This window comes from Hypanus sabinus, chromosome 2 (assembly GCF_030144855.1).
Source record: "Hypanus sabinus isolate sHypSab1 chromosome 2, sHypSab1.hap1, whole genome shotgun sequence".
NCBI classification, from domain to species: Eukaryota; Metazoa; Chordata; class Chondrichthyes; order Myliobatiformes; family Dasyatidae; genus Hypanus; species Hypanus sabinus.
In genome coordinates, this window is record NC_082707.1 from 165,378,646 (window position 1) to 165,398,885 (window position 20,240).

General features: G+C 40.2%; 1 protein-coding gene across 3 annotated transcripts in view; it reads right to left on the reverse strand.

The window, feature by feature from the left end:
- The window catches only part of tdrd9 (tudor domain containing 9), a 150,138-nt gene that overhangs the window by 105,904 nt on the left and 23,994 nt on the right, over positions 1–20,240 (reverse strand). For all 3 annotated transcript variants that reach the window (XM_059958509.1, XM_059958514.1, XM_059958513.1), the window contains exon 4: positions 13,736–13,957. In XM_059958509.1, the coding sequence (XP_059814492.1) occupies positions 13,736–13,957 (222 nt within the window). The remainder of the gene's footprint in view (positions 1–13,735; positions 13,958–20,240) is intronic.

A 20,240-nucleotide genomic window follows, 5' to 3' on the forward strand; every position in this document is an offset into this window, starting at 1 on the left:
CACTGATCGGGATTGATTGGCAAGAACAAATTAAAATAAAGCAGGGGAAAGCAGAGCAGCCATCATTAGCCTGGACAGTGTTAGAACGGGGATTGCGAGGCTTTAGCTCTTCGAGGTTTCTGTGAGGACAGGCTTGAGTGACAGAAAGTGAAAAGCTGTAGGTTGATTCCACACCCCCAGTTTATTTATTGTTTTTCCTTTCCTTTTACTAGCTGGATTAGAAGAGTAGGGATGACAGGCAGGATAGTTGAACGCTCATCTTACTGGATGTGGGAAGTGTGCCTCACTCCTCTTCAGGGTGAATGTCTTCACAAAACAAGGTGCTGGCAAGGAAGGCACCCATGTACTCCAGGGGAACAGGCACCCTGGAAACTGAGGTGAGGAAGATCTTGGTCAGGATCAATCCACACATAACTGAAGGGCCCGATAATATACAGCACCAGATTGGGTTCTGAAAGACTGCGTAGCCCAGCTAACAGAGGTGCTGATGGATATATTCAACATCTCTCTGGAACAGTCCATTGTCCCTTCAGTTTCTAATGCAGCAAACGTCATTCCAGTGCTAACAATGGGCAATAGTAATCTGTCTAAATGACTATCATCCTGTGGCATTAACGTGAACCATTATGAAATACTTTGAGTTGTTGTTCATGGAGTGCATTCAAGCCTGACTCTAGGCTATACTGGATTCTTTCCAGTTTGTTTATTGCTCAAAAATCGATCCACTGATGATGCCACAGCCACTGCCTTCTACACTGTCCTTTTCCCACCTGGAAAATGGAGTCTTATATACTAGGTTGCTGTTTATAGACTTCAGTTGGGCATTTAACACCATTATACCCCAGAAAATGGTGTGGAAATTGTCCTCACTGGGTCTGAAAGGCCACAGTCACCCATGTGGAGAGCACTATCTCTAGGCTGTTAAACTTTAGGTACTCCCCAGGGTTGTGTGCTCAGCCGCTGCTGTTAACATTGCTGATGCATGAATGTGTTGCAGCATTCAGCTCAAACGGTTTCATCAAGTTTGTGGATGATACAACAGTGGATGGCCTCATCAATAACAATAAGTAGGAATACAGAGGAGGTGAAGGGGCTGGTGGAATGATGTGATAAGAACAACAGCACAAGTCTAAATATGAAGACGACCAGGAACTGATTACAGACTTTAGGAGGGTGCAGTTAAACCATCTGCATATATTGTTCCTCCATATAGAAAGAGTTAAGTGCTCCAAGTTCCTAGGAGTTCGTATCAGGGGCGACCTCACCTGGCCCCTCAATATCACCTCTCCAAATAAGAAAACACAGCAGTGCCCCCACACCCTGAGATTGAGGCAAGAAAGGCTCCCCTCCCCAAATTTTACAGGAGCATCATTAACAGCATCCTGACAAGCTGCATCTCCATCTGGTACGAGAGCATCAGACCAAAAGGTTCCACAAAGGACTGTGAAAACAGCTGAGAGGATCATAGGGGTATCCCTACTATCCACTGGGGACACTCAACAGGGACAATGCATTCGCAGGGTCCTAAGTATTATCAAGGATGCCACCCATCCATGCAGTATCCTCTTTGATATTGTACCATCAGGCAGGGCACTCCTTTGCATACTGACAAGAAAGGTCAAGATGGGAAACAACTTTTTCCTCAGGCCATTAGAGTTCTGAACTCCCTGCCGTATCGCATTTGAAGTGTCACTTGATAATTTGTACTGCACCTTACAATATTTAAATAGTGCTTTACTTTATTTATCTATGCAGAATTAATTTGCATATTTAATTTTTACTTTAAGTTATTGTGTGTTACATGTGTGTTGTGTACTAACGTGCTTTACACCCTGGTCCAACGAAACGCCGTCTTATTTGACAGTATACATGTATATATTAAACTTGACTTCACTGAGACTGACATACTGTAAAAGGACTAGTTGGGATAGAGTTCATCAAATGTATTCAGGAAAGCTTCCTTAATCAGCACATTCAAGTCCCTCCAAGTGAGTGTGCGATACTCGATCTGCTATTAGGGAATGAGACAGGGCAGGTGACAGAAGTTTGTGTATGGGAGCACTTTGAAACTGATGACATGATCATTATATGCAAAGTAAATATGGAAAAAGGTAGGTCTGATCTGCAGGTTGGTTGAGAGTCTAAATTGGGAAAAAAAAAAGCCCATGTTCTGGCAAAGGTGTACTCAGTAATCGGGAGGCCTTCAAGTGACACTTTGAGAGCACAAAGCTTGTTTATGCCTGTCAGAATAAAAGGTAAAGATTAACAGGTTTAGGGAACCTTGGTTTTCATGATATTGAAGCCCTGATTGAGGGAAAAAAGGGAGATGCATAGCAGGTAGAGGTAGGAAGGAAGAAATGATGTACTTATGGAGTATAAGAATTGCAAGAGAACACTTAAGAAAAATTAGTAGTGCTATAATAAGGCATGAGGTTCCCCTAGAAGACAAGGGGAAGGAGAATCCCAAGGGATTCTGCAGATATATTAAGAACAAAAGGATTGCAATGGGCAAAATTGGTCGTTTGGATGACCAGAATGGTAATCCACCTTTGGAGTCAAAATAGATGGGGGAAGATCTTAAGTGATTTCTTTACTTCTGTATTTACTCATCAAACAGACAGAGTCTATAGAAGTGAGGTAAAGCAGCATCAAATTCTTGGACCCTGTACAGATGACAGAGGAGGGAAATTAGGGTTGATATAAATCCCCAGGGCCTGATAAGGTGCTCCCTTAGACACTGTGGGAGGCAAGTGCAGAAATTGCAGGGGGCCTAGCAGATATTTAAATCATCCTTAGTTACAGGTAAGGTACCAGGGGATTGGAGAATAGCCATTGTTGTTCTACTGTTTAAGAAAGGCTTTTAAAAAATAAACCAGGAAATTACAGGCCAGTGAGCCTGACACCAGTCATGGGAAAGTTACTGGAAGGTATTCTAAAAGACCAGATATATGAGTATATGGATAGACAGGGATAGTCTATCCCTGATTAGGGATAGTTAGCACGGCTTGTGCATGGTAGGTCATGTCTAACCAATCTTAAGAGTTTTGAGGAACCTACCTGGAAAGTTCATGAAGGCAAGGCAGTAGATGTTGTTTACATGGGCTTTAGCAAGGCATTTGACAAGGTCCTGCATGGAAAGTTTGTCAAGAAAGTTCAGTCACTCAGCATTCAAGATGAGGTAGTAAATTGGATTAGACATTGGTTTTGTGGGAGAAACCAGAGAATGGTAGTAAATGGGTGCCCCTCTGACTGGAGGCCTGTGACTAGTAGAGTGGCCGTGTCTGTTGTAGTTGGTGATCAATATCAATGATCTCAATGATAATGTGATTAACTCAATCAGCAAATTTGCAAATGACAACAAGATTAAGACTGTGGTGGACAGTGAGGAAGACTATCAGAGCTTGCAGATGGATCTGGACCAGACCAGCTGGAAAAATGGGCTGAAGGATAGCAGATGGAATTTAATACACACAAGTGTGCACTTCAGCAAGATCAACCAAGCTAGGCCATAAACAGTGAGCGATAGGGAACTGAGGAATGCAGTAGAACAAAGGGATCTGGGAATACAGGTACACATTTCATTGAAAGTGGAATCACAGGAAGATAGGGTCATAAAGAAAGTTTTCTGGCACATTGGCTTTCATAAATCAAAGCACTCAGTACAGGAAATGGGATGTTATATTGGGAGTTGTATAAAATATTGGTGAGGCCTAATTAGGAATACTGTGTGCAGTTTTGGTCACCCACCTACAAGATGCAAATAAGGCTGAAAGAGTACAGAGACATCTTACAAGGATGTTGCTGAAACTGGAGGACCTGAATTATAAGATTGAATAGGTTAATACTTTGTTCTGTGGAAAGTAGAAGACGGAAGGGAGATTTGATAGAGGTATACAAAATTATGAGGGGTATAGATAGGGGAAATGTAAGCGTTTGCCCACTGTGTTTGGGTGGGACAACAACTGGAGGTCATGGCTTAAGGGTTAAAGGTGAGAAACTTAAGGGGAACATAAGGGGAAATCTTTTCAGTTAAAGGGTCATGAAAGTGTGGAATGAGAAACCAGCGCTAGTTGGCATGTGAGTGCAATTTCAACATTAAAGAGAAGCTTGGATAGGTACATGGACAGTGGGAGTATGGAGGGCTATTGTCCCAGTACAGGTCGATAGAAGTAGGCAACTTAAATGGTTCGACACAGACTAGATGGTCCAAAGAGCCCGTTTCTGTGTTGTACTTTTTGATGACTCCATGACTCTAGATCTTAAAATGTGCATTGTATTTGAAGACATTCATCTGCTGGGTGACTTCTACGCAGGCAGTGCTTTCAAGGTTTAATTTTCTTTAAAAATAGCAGTCCTTTTATCTCATACATCCTTTTAGTTACCACCTACTGATGTTCAACATATTTTATTAGCCTTAATACTACACCATCAACATCCTAATAATTAGCAAAGGTAAACAAAGCTGGGCATGTGACTACAAAAGCAATTTAACTAGTGAGGATTCTGCGATGATTAATTTCCTGATTTTCTAAAATCTTTTCACAGGTCAGTAATGTGCTATGTTCTCTCATTAACTTCAACATAAACATCTACAATGGAACATAGAACAGTACAACATAGGAACAGGCCTCTTGCCTGCAATGTTATGCCAAACCAAAAGAAAAAATTAGTGATCGTATAGCCAACTAAACTAACCTTTATGCATACAAAATGTGCACATCCCTCCAATTTCTTCACATTCACATGCCTATCTAAACATATCTTAAGTCACTAATGTATCTGCCTCTACCACCATATAGGCAGTGCATTTCTGGCACCCACCACGCTTTGTGTAACAAAATCATACCCCCACATTGGCTTTAAACTGTCTACTCAATCTAAGCCTTTCATCATTGCATAAATCTTTATCTGCTCTAATCCAGGCAACATCATGGTAAACCTCTTCTGCACTCTCTCTAAAGCCTCAACATCTGTCCTACAATAGGGGGACCAGAATTGTATGCAATACTCCAAATGCAGCCCAGCTAGTTTTGTAAAACTGGATTCTTAATGGGCTTACCCATAGAATCACTTCCTGACTTTTGAACTCAATGCCTCACTAATAAAGGCAAGCCTGCCATAAGCCTTCTTAACCACCCAATTAACCTGCGTAGCCACTTTCAGGAAGCCAAGAACTTGGACCCCAAGATCATTAAGTTTATAAATACTTTTAAGAATCTTACCCTAACAGTGTACTGTCTCTTTACATTTGACCTAGCAAGGTTCCACACTGCACATTTGGCCAGCTTAAGCTACATCTGCCATTTCTCTGCCCATATCTGCAACTGATCTACTGTCTATCCCACTATATTCTTTGCCAGTCATCTACACTATTCACAAATATCATCTTTATATTCTTTATATCATCTGTAAACTTACTGATTCCCCATTTTCATTTTTACCCTGGTCATTTTTATACATCACAAACAGCAGAGGTCCTGGTACAGTCCTTCAACCACTACACTCTGTCTTCCATGTGTAAGCCAGTAATGAATCCGAATGGCAAATTCACCATTGATCCCATGCAGTTTCATCTTCTGGATGAGCCAACCATGAAGGACATGTCAAATGCCTTACTAAAATCCAAGCAGACAACATCCACTACTCTACCTTCATCATACACCATCATGACTTTGTCAAAAATCTCAAACAAGTTAGACACGAGTTGCCCCACACAAAGCTACACTGGCTCTCCTAACTAGGCAATAATTTTCCAAATGCTCATAAATCCTATCCCTGAAGAACTTCCCTACCACTGACTTGAGATTTATCGGTCTATAAGGATTAAGTTATACTTCTAAATAGCACTTTCATATTTTTTTTATTTTCTTATAAAACTTATTTCAATCTTTTTTAATGTTTTCATTTTCATTTTGATTACCTGCAAATTTTAAGAATGAAATTACACAAGCACTAATTGACACTACTGGAGCTACTGCTTGACATCTCCAACTACCTGCTTTCAATCCTGACTTCTGGCGCTGTGTTTATGATCTCCCTGTGGTTTAATGGATTTCTTCCAGCCTCCAGTTTCCTCCCATATACAAAAGACAATTAGCCTGGCAAATTAATTGGCTACTGTAAATAGAAACATAGAAAACCTACAGCACAATACAGGCCCTTCGGCCCACAAAGCTGTGCCAAACATATCCCAAACTTGGAACTACTTAGGCTTTAACCACAGCCCTCTAGTTTTCTAAACTCCATGTAGCCATCGGGAAGTCTCTTATTGCCACTAACATGTAAACAAGTAGTAGAAATTCAAACACATGAAATTCTGTAGACACTGGAAATCTTGAGCAACACATACAGAATGCTGGAGGAACTTAGCAAGTTAGGTAGCATGAAGAGAAGGAATGGTAATACAGGATGAATAAACTGGGATTAGCATAAATGGCTGCTCGACAGTCTTCATGGATAATGGACTGAAGGACCCATTTTTGTGCAGTATAACTCCCAAGTATTTGTCCATTTCTCCTAGATTTTGACAGCCAACATGCCTCTAAGCTCAACATACCAGCAACTGCAGCATTTGTCAAATTTGTTAGGCAATGGCAGGGATACAAGTGGGAAGACAGAGGGTGTCAATTAAGAAGAAAATAATTGTTGCAAGGCCAGGCTGAGGCAGTGGTTTGCCCAAATAGTCATGTTTGCAGAGCAATGAAGAGATAGCAGACTGTGTGGTTTAAGACATCATAAGGATAGAACCTGTGGAGGAAAGATCTGCCATGTAAATTAACTTAGTGATTGTCTGGGAGGCAATAACCTAGCTCAGCTGTAAGTACAAGGACATGTCTGAAAATTGACACAGTCTAAGAGATAGAGGCCAGTTTGTCAAAACAGAACCACTCTGATTTGACAACGATGTCAGAATTGATCCTTAGTGAGCAGAATACTGTAAATTCAGAATGGGCAGATTAGCTGCAACAGGACACTTACAACTGATAAAACATGATAAAGCAGTCACATGGTTTTACAAGTCAAATGACAGATGTCGATAACTCTAAAACGTGACCAACGTTGGAAATCACAGCTTTTTTAAAAATACTTTTTATAGAAATACTATAAATCGTCTTTTAATCGCTTGTACTTTTTAACAAACTCATGTATTTTTCTACAGTAGGTGGTGCATCATCCCCAGTTACCGGCAGAAAGCAGTATAGCAGTTAAATTAATAGTTGATGACCTTCAAGAGAAAATCTGCAGATGCTGGAAATCAAAGCAACACACACAAAAAGCTGGAGGAACTCAGCAGGCCAGCAGGCCAGGCAGAATCTATGGAAAAGAGTAAACAGTCAATCTTTTGGGGCGAGACCCTTCATTGGGACTGGAGAAAAAAAGATAAGACGTCAGAGAAAAAAGATGGGGGGGAAGGGAGAAGTACAGATGGTTGATGATAGGTAAAACTGGGAGGAGAGAGGGGTGAAGTATAGAGTTGGGAAATTGATTGGCGAAAGCGATAAAGGGCTGGAGTAGGGGGAAATCTGATTGAAGACCATGGAAGAAGGGGGAGGAGCATCAGAGGAAGGTGATGGGCAGGTAAGGAAATAAAGTGAGAGAGGGCAATGGGAATGGTGAAGAAGGGGAGGGACATTAGTGCAAGTCCAAGAAATCTATGTTCATGCCATCAGGTTGGAGGCTACCAAAACAGAATACAAGGTGTTACTCCTCCAACCTGAGTGTGGCTGTAGAGGAAACTATGGACCAACATGTCAGAATGGGAATGGAAAGTAGAATTGAAATGGATGGCCACCAGGAGATCTCACTTTTTTTGGCAGACAGAGCATAAGTGCTTGGAAAAGCGATCTCCTAATCTCCAATGGGTCTCACCGATGTACAGGAGGCCACATCAGGAACAATGGATAGAGTAGATAATTCCAACAGACTCACTGGTGAAGTGTCACCTCAGCTGGAAGGACAGTTTGGCATCCTGAAATGTAGTGAGGGAGGAGCTGTAGAGGCAGGTATGGCACTTGCTCTGCTTGCAAGGATTAGTACCAGGACAGAGATCAGTAAGGAGGGACGAATGGACAAGTGAGTCATGTAGGGAGTAATCCCTACAGATAGCGGAAAGGGGTGAGGGAGGAAATAAGTGCTCACTTTTCAGTGGCTATGAATTAGCACAATACCTATGTGATGTAATTGTGCAATCATTGATCGTTTTATTTTATCCAAGGAATTTGTATTTTCTTGTATTATAAGTAATGGATTTTTCCCAGAGGTGGCATCTTTATTTTCTTGTATCTTTGGCTTCTGACTGCTTTTCATTCATCTTAACTTCATTTCTCAGCTCTTTATTTAGTTTGTTTAGTGTTTGTATATAAATAACATCAGATATGCTGATGACATCGCACTAATAGCTGACTCAGAAACAAAACTTCAAGAACTACTCACTACAGCGGCAGCAGAAAGCAATTGCAGAGGCCTCTCAATCAACACCAAGAAGACAGAAAGCATGGTCATCTCCAGAAAGCAAACATCCCACAATGTGCGATCAAGATCAAAAATACAAACATCAAACAAGTCAACAAATTCAGATATCTTAGCAGCCAAATAACAAGTGATGGCAGGTGCGACACAGATATCAAATACAGAATAGCAATGGCGAAAGAAGCTTTCCAGAAAATGAAGACCCTATTAACAGACAGAAAAATGAGCATGAACACTAACATAATACTGCAGTGCTACATTTATTCTATCCTGACTTATGGAAGTGAATGCTGGACCATTTCCCTAGCAATGGAAATGAGACCAGAAAGCGCTGAACTACAGTTCTGCAGGAGAATGTTAAAAATATCATGGACTAGACACACATCAAATGAAGAAGTTCTCAGAAGAGCCCAAGCAGTTAGATCACTCATATCAACAACTAGAGAAAGACAACTCAGATTCCTAGGACACATCATGCAGAAAGACTCATACTCTCTGGAAAGATTGAGGGGAGCAAACCTAGAGGAAGACCTCGGCTTATGTACATTAAAAGCCTAGCCTGGTGGCTACACATCAAGGAAATGGAAGTCATTCAAAGAACAAGGGATAGATCTGTATGGAAAACTATGGTCACCAACATCTGCATCAGATATGGTACCAAGACAGGTAACAGTGTTTGTATGTTCATCTGTACTGTAAAATGAACAACTGTAAGAATTAAGATTGCTCATCATTCTTGTTTCCTGGAAGAACCCCCAAGGATCAGAAAATAAACAGATCCAACACCAAGAAACTCAGACTGCCAAAATGCATTCAAGTCATTATATCAAAGAAGCATGGAAGATCAGGGTTCATGGCAGTATAATAGCTTGGATAGGATCAATGGGGTAAATAGGTCACCAAGTTGGCAAACTGCAATTACTGGGAACCAGCATTGGTGTGGTCTCAGGTATTTCATGTTCATATTAATAACAAACAAAAGGTGTATTGCATACAAAGATTGGTCAGAAAATATATTGGGAGGAAGATTACATGAGTTTGTAAAGAATACATTCAGTTTAAATAAGTATTCAGAAATAACAGATGAAAGAAGCAGATTTTCTACATTTGCAAAAACAGAATATTACTTAAATGGTATAAGATGACTGAAAATGGGCATTCAGAGCTTGAAGCTGAATGGTACAAGGGACAAAGGCATCATGCAAATACAAGTTACCAGAAAAGTAAATTAGAAAAAAGGAATTACAAAAGACAGTGAAGTTTTGTTGCAATTACACAGTAACTAGAATTACATGTATAGAGTCTAGCAATTTATTAGAATACTCAGCTTAGAAATAATCTGGACAAGGCCCATAATCTCTGGAGTTTAGAATGATGAGCAGCAGGCCAGAGAGGCTGACATCTAGCAGAACTGAAACAAAAGATACTGAATAGGAATCAAAAGATGGATCCTAATGTTAACAGTCAGTGTGATAGATGTAAAACCGAGACACATTGACACATGTTTTAGTCGTGTTCTGTATTGAAACATTTTTGGAGGTCTATTTTCTCTGCAATTCTAAAGTTTTAATAATTAATTTACAACCTAATAAACAGAGTTTTATTTGGTATAATTCCCTCAATATATTCATGGTATTTCTCTATCAGACCAACATGTAATTGCATTCATTACATTATTGGCCACAAGGGCTATTTTGTTGAAATGGAAAGATGCTTCTGCTCCTACTTTGATACAATGCTTTTCTCAGGTGATGTTATGTCTTAGTTTGGAGAAAATCAGCAAGTCGAACTTTTGATCCTCGATTTGATTTTGAGAAATTTGCCCTCTACTATCATCTGATCTGAGTTTATTAATATGGTTTCCTTCCGATTTTTCTTTAAATTGATTTGAGTTAGCGGATTGATGTTTTTCTTTTGTGAAAAGTTGTATGATGTATAGCTCCAGGGTTGTGCTCCCAATGTTTTTTTTCCCCCTCGGTTTTTTCCCCAGTTAGTAGGGTTTTTTCCTTAGTTAGTAGGGGTTCTTTTTTTTTTCCTTTTTTCTTTTAAAAAAATATTCTTAACACTTTATTTGCTAATTTAATTCTTCATTGAACATAATGACATATTGACTTAATGTATTTTTTGTTGATCTTCAATATTAATTAAAAAGATTTAAACATGAAAAAAATGAAAAGATGGAAAATGAAAACAAACTGCAAAGCATTGTTCCCAGAACAAGGCTGTTCACTGTCCCACAACAAAAGATTCTTATCATGTCTTGTAATGTCTTGTTACTATGAAGATCATATTGCTCTTTGCTAGTACTTAGTCCTCAAAGATTAAAGGTGACAAATGCAATTGAGTTTTATTCAACATGCCCCAGACACACTTAGATCCAAATCATTTTGGCTAACTGTAGCTCTTTTCTATATCCACTGGCATGCAACCTTTTAAGCTTGGGGGCAAATACATTGTTTTCAAATAACAATGCTATCAAACTAAATACAAGAACAGAACGTGCAATTCAGATTTTCCTTGAACCTTGGCACATTTTACTACAAGAACAATTATTGGTGAAAGATATGACATTGCAGCTACAGGAAAGGTGACCAGAAGGCAGAGCAAAAAAAAAAGACAGATGCAACAGGAATAGGGAGACTGAACAATTAGAAAGGCAATTCCAGTTTTACTAGATATGTCACCTGAACAAATAGAACCAATCATAAAATGATCTACGTAAACCAATCTGGAGGTCAAAATTGGACCAGTCCATACTTGGAGGTAGGGTTGCAAGCTTAAATGGACATGAAACTATGGAGGGACAGGCAAAAACTAATTGGTAAACATATAATGTAAATATCAAGGCCTTGCCTAAATGGGAACTGATGAGATCAATAGACAGCGGAGTGATGGATGAAAGGGAGAGTGCTGTTACGAATGAGGAGCAAATCTGATGGACAGAAGGGTCCAGAATCACCAATGCCCACCCCCCCCCCCCCTGAGAATCGCAAGACCTCTATTATTTCGGGTCTGAGACCCAGGAAATGAAAGAGAGAGGGAGAGACACACAGCATGTCAGTAATGAGAGAGACACAGGAACAGCAAAGGCAGTTGTTATAGACACCGCAGAATACACAAGGTTTGGAATATCTCCTAACAAACGTGGAACGGAACCACGGATTACTGCTCTTGTCCCTTGGAGAAGGAATTGTGTATTGAGTACCGTACTATTCATTGAAACCCCTCAGGGGACAACCAGGGTGGTCTGGTTGAGGAATTGCATCATCCCAACCTGATTGACATCTGAGACCCCGTGAGTGAGGATAAAAGGAGGGTCTGGGGAAACACCCCTCAGACGCACCAGGAGAAACTCTAGAAATCCAGTGACAGTGTTTTATAGTGAAAGCCAGTGGGAGCTCATGTGCATCCTCCCTTGCCTGGGTGACGGGTTCATCATGGAAGAACGGTTTAGCTAAAGGAGAGGTCATACTTGAATGGCCACAACAACGAGACACCGACGGATCGAAATCATAAAGGAAGGTTGGTAAAAACAATAGTGGTAACTGTTCCCATTCTTCTATCTCTCTCTCTCCAACAATTGCAACACAGCGACAAACAAACGACGGCAGCCTGTGTGAATTGAAACGAACTTTATATCTCCATCGGACAATTCATTATCCCCTAGACAACGATTGAGCTTATTTCTTATTATTATTATACCTGCACTTTTAGGTTTAGTATTGACGACGTATATTATCTTTATATTTGCATTGATATCATTTTGTGTATTTTTACTAATAAATACTGTTACAAATAGTAACACCAGACTCCAACTGACATCTCTATCTTTGCTGGTAAGTAACCTAGTTACGAAGTTCGTAACAGTACAAATTAAGAAACGAGTTTTGGATGGTCTCACCTTTATGAAATATAGTATGTAGAGGGAGGCTTGAAATACAGAACAATAACCAAGCCTTGAGATAATAAATTCTGCAGAGAAGATTTCAGTAATAAGTGTAAACATTGGTTTAGTCTGATAATACTGTGCAGATAAAAATGTGGAGACTTTATGAATGAATCGCAGCAGCCTGCAGATAACAAACACTGCGCTGAATTTTCCTGAGTTCCATTACTATGTTCATTACTACATGCATCCACATCTTGAACACACTCAAATGGGACATCTGCCTCTTCCAGGCTTTCAATACCCGTCCCCTTTTCAAATTCTAAGTTCCCCTGATCCTCCCAGCTATTCTCTGGGCAACTCTTAATTTGTTTTATATTGTTTTTTGCTCTTTTTTTTTGTTGCCATTTGCGTAGTGTGTTAGTTCTTTTGCACATGGGGAACAGGTACAAAACCTGTTTCTTTGAACAGGTTCCATGGTTTTCTTTGTTTCATGGCTGTGGAGAATTCTAACTTCAGGGTTGTGTACTGCTTACATACTACTGATAATAAATGTACTTTCAATCTTTGAATAGTTGAATGAGTGATCTAAAGATCTTATATATGATGCCAAATAATTTGGTATATTGTCATATAATGTTCAGAAAAAGTTGCTGAGAAACAGAATTTGTTGTGACAGCTGAGCTTTTCCCAAATCAGTACTTTTTACTGATAAGAAAGTTAGGCAATAATTAGCTAGTTTGGTATTTTGCAAAATAAAATACATTATTGTGAACACCTGCTTAAAAAAATGGGGTAGGCCCTTGCTGAAAACTACCAGCACTTAATCTTTGAAAACCAGGTAATCACACAAACCACCATAAGCCATACGAGGGCAATTCTGAACTGGAGCCCAGCCTACCTGGAACTCCCCAATATGAAGGATTCAATCTATTTCCAATGATGATTACAGGAATGCAAAAAAAAGGTGAAGGGGGCAAGTTACCATTATTTCACTTCATTGTTTAAAAATTACAGCATTTGTATTTTAATTATCTTTTTATTAAAAACCAATTTAATAGATTTTAAGTTTCTGAACATTACTAAAATTTGATTTTTAAAAAACAAAACATGTAGTTGAACCCTTCCCCCTCTTTAGCCATCAATGCCTGTCAAAAGTAGAGTCTTAGCAATCTACCAGAGATATAGGTATGTCAGAACACACAGCAGGAGACTAGAGGGGCAGTTAAATAAGTTTGCAAGATCTGAGTGCAAGGTTAAAGCTTATTCAATGTCAGTTAGCTTAAACAGTCACAATACAACATATCAAAAATTTTCACAACCAACATAAAATTACAAAACAAAAATATTTTTTAAAAAGTGCCAAAAACATCAACATACCTGATACCCAACCAAGCCTCCCAGAGACAAAAGGCGTTCTTTGCAGATCCAACGTGCAATACTAATTGCTCCAATTTTTCGTGGTTGTGTTACTACAATATTGCAGAATGCATTTTTTCTTAAGTAGTATTCAAGAATATATTGTGGTAGTTGTGTACTCTTGCCACTACCAGTAGCACCTTGAATGATGACGACTGAATTGTTTTCAATGAGATTAATTAACTGCAATTACAAAACAAGTAATAAATGCACATGTAGTGTAAAATGCAGAGCCTGAAAAAATAATCTGAAATGAGACTCCAAAATCTGACATGATAGTCTGATAAGTAAAGTTACAAGATGGAGAAATAAAAGTTATCAGTTTACCTCAGATGAAAAGTAATTTATTGCACACATTGAACCTTCACATCAACAACAATGGTAGTAAAATACCCAAAATTTAATCTAACAGGAGGGAGAAATTTATTCAGAAGCATAAATTAGAAAACTTTACACCTTACCATTTAAAAACTATCAAATGATGCATGTTATAAAGTGATTCATTAGTACTCCTCAGAGGTGGAAAGCTAAATTTCAACCTTAGACCAATGTGACTAAATTGTAATAGTGTTCTGTACGTGGTTCCATGAAACCAGGCTGAATGCAGACGAGTAATAAATTACTTGTTAAGGATGTTCATGTAATAATAAATTTAAGATTATATACTGTACATATACTGCTGGCCAAACATTGTGATTACCTTATCAGTTAACCGTAGAGAGTACCCTGGTGTATGATGCAAGCAATATCTGGTTCGCTAGTGACTTCCAGAAAAAAACTGGATGGGAAATGAGAAAGATCGGTACCACTGGAAAGACAGCTGACCTCCAAGAAAGACTGGCACAGGTAGACAAAGCTACTAACATTGAGTATAGCACTCACAAGAGGGCACCATACAAGCTACAGATGAACTAAGTAAGTAATAACTACAGTCTCCAGAGTGGGGAGTGGGGTGGTGGTGAGGAGGATGACAGACTCAATAGGACAGACTTAAAGGCAATGGCCTGGACTGGAAATATGATAACAAGGATCAAGCAAATAACACTGACCAGGGAGCCATTCATTGCAATGTCCCTTTGCAGCAAAATCTGCAAAGACATCAAAGGCCTCAAGGTACACCAAAGGTGGCCCAGCTGCAGAATGAAGATGACTCAATTGCAATGTACGGGCTCAACATCCAGTGAGACAATGGAGAAATCGAACCAGGAAACACCCCACGGAGCTGAAGATCTCTCCACACCTGAGCTGCCACAGCGCCAAAGAAGAGACCAAATAAGTGCCTCCTCTGACACCCTAATATATTCTTCAAGGAAAGCGAAGATCAGATGGCCTAGATCATCAGACAATGTATTTTTGAAGCAGTTCGATGATAACCTAGATTGCATCTTGGTAGCTACATTGGCAGGACCTGTCTGCAGGAAAATCAACTCCCTCACAGTCATTGTGTTCACTTTGCTAAAGAGTGATTTGGCCCCATGGAGAAGAAAGGGGATCGTAAAACATGATGGCAACCAAACAGGAAGGAAAGGGAGATTCGCCACCTGAGGAGAGATAAGGACCTGAACAAACAATTCAAAATTAGTTTACCTGATGAAAAAAGTGTCAAAGTTCCAATCAGCAGACTGCAGGAACAGCTGCACAAGCTCAGGAGCATGGAGCAGCTGCGAAAGTGACGGAGGGAGAAAGAGAGAAGGAGAACGCAGGTTCACCAGGGCTCTTCTCAGCCAGTGGAAATATGGCACCCTAACTAGCTCAAAGCAGGAGGAAGAAGAATTTCTGTGGGAATCACACAGTGATCCCTGTAGGAATCAGGGTCCAGAATTCAATCCAAGTCTTCCAGCCAAGAATTCCAGTAACTTAGCTGAACATGACAGGTGGTCCAGGATATTATCAAGAGAGCAAAGTCATCTGCTGCCCCAGGACCAAGTGGTATGCTCCACAAGGCATATAAGAAATACCCAAAACTCTTCCAGAGGATGTCGAAGATAATGAGGAAAATTTGGACCAAAATTTGCACCAAGCTGGAAAATGGCTGAAAGGTATTTTGTTCCCAAGGAAGAGGATTCTATAATCACCCAATTTAGGACAATCTCCCTCCTTAGTGTGAAGTGCAAGATATTCTTCTTGGTGCTTGCAAGAAGACTGGTCTCTTACTTAACAGGTAATAATTTTATCAACACATCCATCCAGAAAGGTGGCATCCTGGGTTTCTCTGTTAACACTGAGGGGCTATGATGACAAATTAATAAACCAAGCAAGATCAGGCCAAAAGTGGCCAACCAACTCAGCCATAGACCAGGCAATAAGCTCCCTGTAATTGAGACATTATTGGCAACCCATGCCTGGGATGGCAAGGCCTCGGCTCTGCACACTTCCATCGATGGGGGAGTGCAAGAGCAAGAGACAGACGAGACATGGTCCAGGCAGAACCTGAGGACAAAAGGCAGGTATCAAAGGAGTGGAATTGGGCACCTGGATGAAATGAGATCTTCCTAAGCACAAGATCACTTGGACAGAGCTTTGGAGACTGGAGCCCTTCTGCATTTCATTCCTCCTAGATGTCCGTGTATGATATTAACCCTACACCATCACAACTACACATGGGGCTAAGAGAAGACCCTAACTGCAAGCTGTGTGGTCAGCAGGGTTCACTGGCACAGATACTGTCAGGATGCAAAACAGCTTTAACACAAGGACAGTATAGGTGGCGCCGCAACAAGTTCCTGCTGTCTCTAGCTGACGCACTGGAGCAGGAGGTGTAAAACGAGACCAGCTGGCAGAGAGGCAAACAAGGCAGTCATTTTCATCAATGAGAGGGCCACACCAGTCATATCAAAGAGGCCAAAATCCAATCTGCTGTAAAATGCCAAATCATGGGAGATGAGGGCAAATGTGGGGAGGAAGTTGCAGTTCCCAGAGGTGGTGCAAACCACACTTCAACCAGACATTGTACTGTGGTTCACCAAAGACAAGTAAATCGTGCTGCTGGAGCTCACAGTACCATGGGAGGCTCACGAGAGGAAGGTCCTGAAGTACCAGTCCTGAGTAGGGACAAAGGATGGCAGACATGGCCAATCCCTGTTGAGGTCAGATATAGAGGGTTCCCGGCAAGGCTGGCATAGAGGTGGCTATCTGCACTGGGCCTTGATGAAAAGAGCAAGCAGCTTACAGGATGGGGAGAAAGCAGAAAGAGCCTCTTGCTGGCTATGGAGCAGGTGAGAGGAGCTGTGCTGGAAATCAGGAGCACATGGGCAGTGACCTGGTCACCGCTGACCTACTAACTGGAGAGTGTAGTTGTTAAGGGTCACAACACTCTATGAAGGTTGGGCACCATCTGATGACATCTGCTCCTGGCCAAAGGCTACCGTTACCTCATCAAGTAACTGAAGAGAGCACTGTGGTGTTTAATGCAAGGTTTTATCTAAAGTTTGTATATTTGACTAGCTGGCCTTAAACTTCCATGAAGGGCAAAAAAAAACAATCAGCAGTGCTAGCAGGAAATTACATGATGTATTGTGTTTTATTTTTTTAATCAAGATTATACTCAAAGGCATTTGTACATCACAGTTTTAAAATCTTCCACAAAACAGCATAAAAGGCCAAACAATTTTAATGCAATTTTTTGCAGGCACGTTTATTGATAATAGCCGAAAAAGAAAAGGGTTTTCTTAAAATGAAAGTGACACAATTTTAAATAAAGGGTATAACTGAAGAACTTGTTACAGTTCCATTTAGAATACAAAATCTTCTTCCAGTATACTGATGACAGTATTGATGCCAATTTCAGCTCTCATATAGAACACGAATGCTTCATCACTTTGCTGCCAACTTCAACCCTAATCTCACTTTCAGATATACCTATCTGCAAATTTTCTTAATCCTTTCTCGACTTTGACATAATGATTCAGCAACCAACATCCATTATAAACACTTAGGTTCTCTCAGCTACCAAAAGTATACCTTGTCCAATCCCATTTTCTGTAAGGATTCCACTCCCTTCTCTGCTTTCTATGGCTTGGCCAGATCTGATCTGACAACAAAGCTTTCTAAATTAGATTTTCTAAGATATGAAATTCCTTGTTCTCAACTGATCGTCCTCCAAATCCAAGATCAACCTCTGTAATTTCATCTGTCTTCTGTATAATGTGAAGACCAGTGATGCCTTCAAGATTATTTAACGTCATTTCTTGTACACAGTGAAAAGGAGAATGAAAAAAATTGTTATTCTAGATCCAATGAGGCACACAAAAAACCACAAAAGATAAATATAATAAATACGGTATAAATTCCTGAATTAGCCTACTCTATATACATAGATTGATTATGAGTCTATAAAGTGATGCTAGCACATGTCAATTCATAGGTGACTGATAGAAAATAAAAAAAGTAGAGGTGGCTGGGAGCATGGAGGGGTAGGTGAGTTAGTCAATGTTAGTTGATCAGCCTCACTGCTTGGGGAAAGTATCTGTTTTTGAGTCTGTTACATGCAAACAGTACTTGGAGCCACAAGTGAGAGCTGAGTATTCAGTGGGGAAATCAAAGGTACTATTCAAGATGATTGTTGAAACCTTCAAATTCTTCATAATTCCTAACTTTTTGAGGTAGATTAAATATTTTTTTCCCTCCCAGCTGAATCTGGCACTTCCAAGACTGAATGCTTGAATCCGCAGTTAGCAAAACTGTTCTAACTTGTCCTAATTCTTATCTCCTATAAACTATCAGTGACAAAAACAAAAATCACTGGTTTTTGAACACAAACACATGGAATTGACACTATTCAAAAATTTCACACTGTGGTGTTTAACAGTCACACAAGTGCACATGACTGACACCAGTTAGAAACTGCTTGGCAACAATCTCCTGTCCCAACAAAGCAGCATAGAATCCCAAATTCCAGACACTTCTTGATTATTTGTTCTGTAAGAGTTGTTTCAATTAAGTGGTTGCCCTAATTAGCCAATGACCTAATTAACCAGAATCCACTGTACACATCCTTGATGCCACGTTATCAACTGGGCGTTTTTGACCACCTGATGCAGAGCATTCCTGTGGGCCACAGACCAGCTTCCATACCCAGCAGTGATGCACCTTATTGACACAGAGTTAGACTGAACTAGAATTGAGATAAACTGAACTTTCTTGGACTCTTTTGATTTTGTGTTTTATCTTGTGTCTTTGTTTTTTTATTATTTGCATGATTTTTTTTTCCACCCGTTGGGTGGGGGGGGTGTAGCTTTGAGGTTTTTCTTTGAATTGATTCCATTTTTTTTTGTTTCATGGCTATCTGAAGGAAGACAAATCACAGGGTTGTATACTGTATGCATAAAGTACTTTGATAATAGATGTATTTTGAATCCCCTGCCTGCTCTTGTGCCTGTCTGGATGCCTATTAAATGTTGTTATTGTATTTGCTTCTACCACCTTTCCTGAAAGTGTATACCAGGCAACACCATTTTATCAGGTCACCTCTCAATCTCCAACACAACAGACAGAACAATTCACCCCACAGCTGAAATGATCTAATCTAGGCAGCATTCTGGTGAATGTTCACCAAGATGCTGCACATTCCATCAAAACTTCATGCAGCATAACCAAAGTTTTACAAAGTTGAAATAGTACTTGCCAAATTGTATTCACGAAGCCCTGACTTAAAAACGCAAATATATCATATGCCTTCTATACCACCCTATCTATGTTGCTTCTTGCACCCAATGATCCCTTTTGAACATCAATGGTCCTTAGGGTCCTGTTAAGTTTGCTATATACTTATTTGATCTCCCCAAGTGCAATGCTTCACACTTGTCTGGATTAAATTCTATCTACCATTTCTCTGCTCACATTTTCAAATTATCTATATCTAGCTTAATGTATTTTTGACAACTTCCTTACTACCTGCAACTCATCCAATTTTTTTGTCATCTGCAAACTTACTAATCAGAAAGAAAGCTCAATAAAGTTTGTATGATATGATCTCCCCCATACAAAGCCACAATTACCATCACTAAAAAGCCCAATCTTTTCCAGAAGTGGGTAAGCGTCCCCAAGACCTTCTCCAATAATTTCCCTACTATTGATAAAAGGCTCACTACTCCACAATTTCCTGATTTGTGCTTCAACATTCTTCAAAGGAACAGCATTATCTATTTCCCAGTCTTCTAGGACTTTGCCCATGATTAAAGAGGATATAAAGATCTCTAAGGAGTGCCTGACAGTAACGAGGAGGGCACACTTTCCCCACCTTCCACGAGATTGAAAAGCTGAGCCTGAACACATCCCTCTGCAACTGGATCCTAGACTTCCTGACTGGGAGACCTCAGTCAGTCCAGATCGGAGGCAGCATCTCCAACACCATCACAGTGAGCACAGCCCCCACCCCCCCATGGCTTCACTCTGCTGACCCACAACTGTGCAGCAATACACAGCTTGAATTACATCATCAAGTTCGCCGATGACACGACCGTGGTGG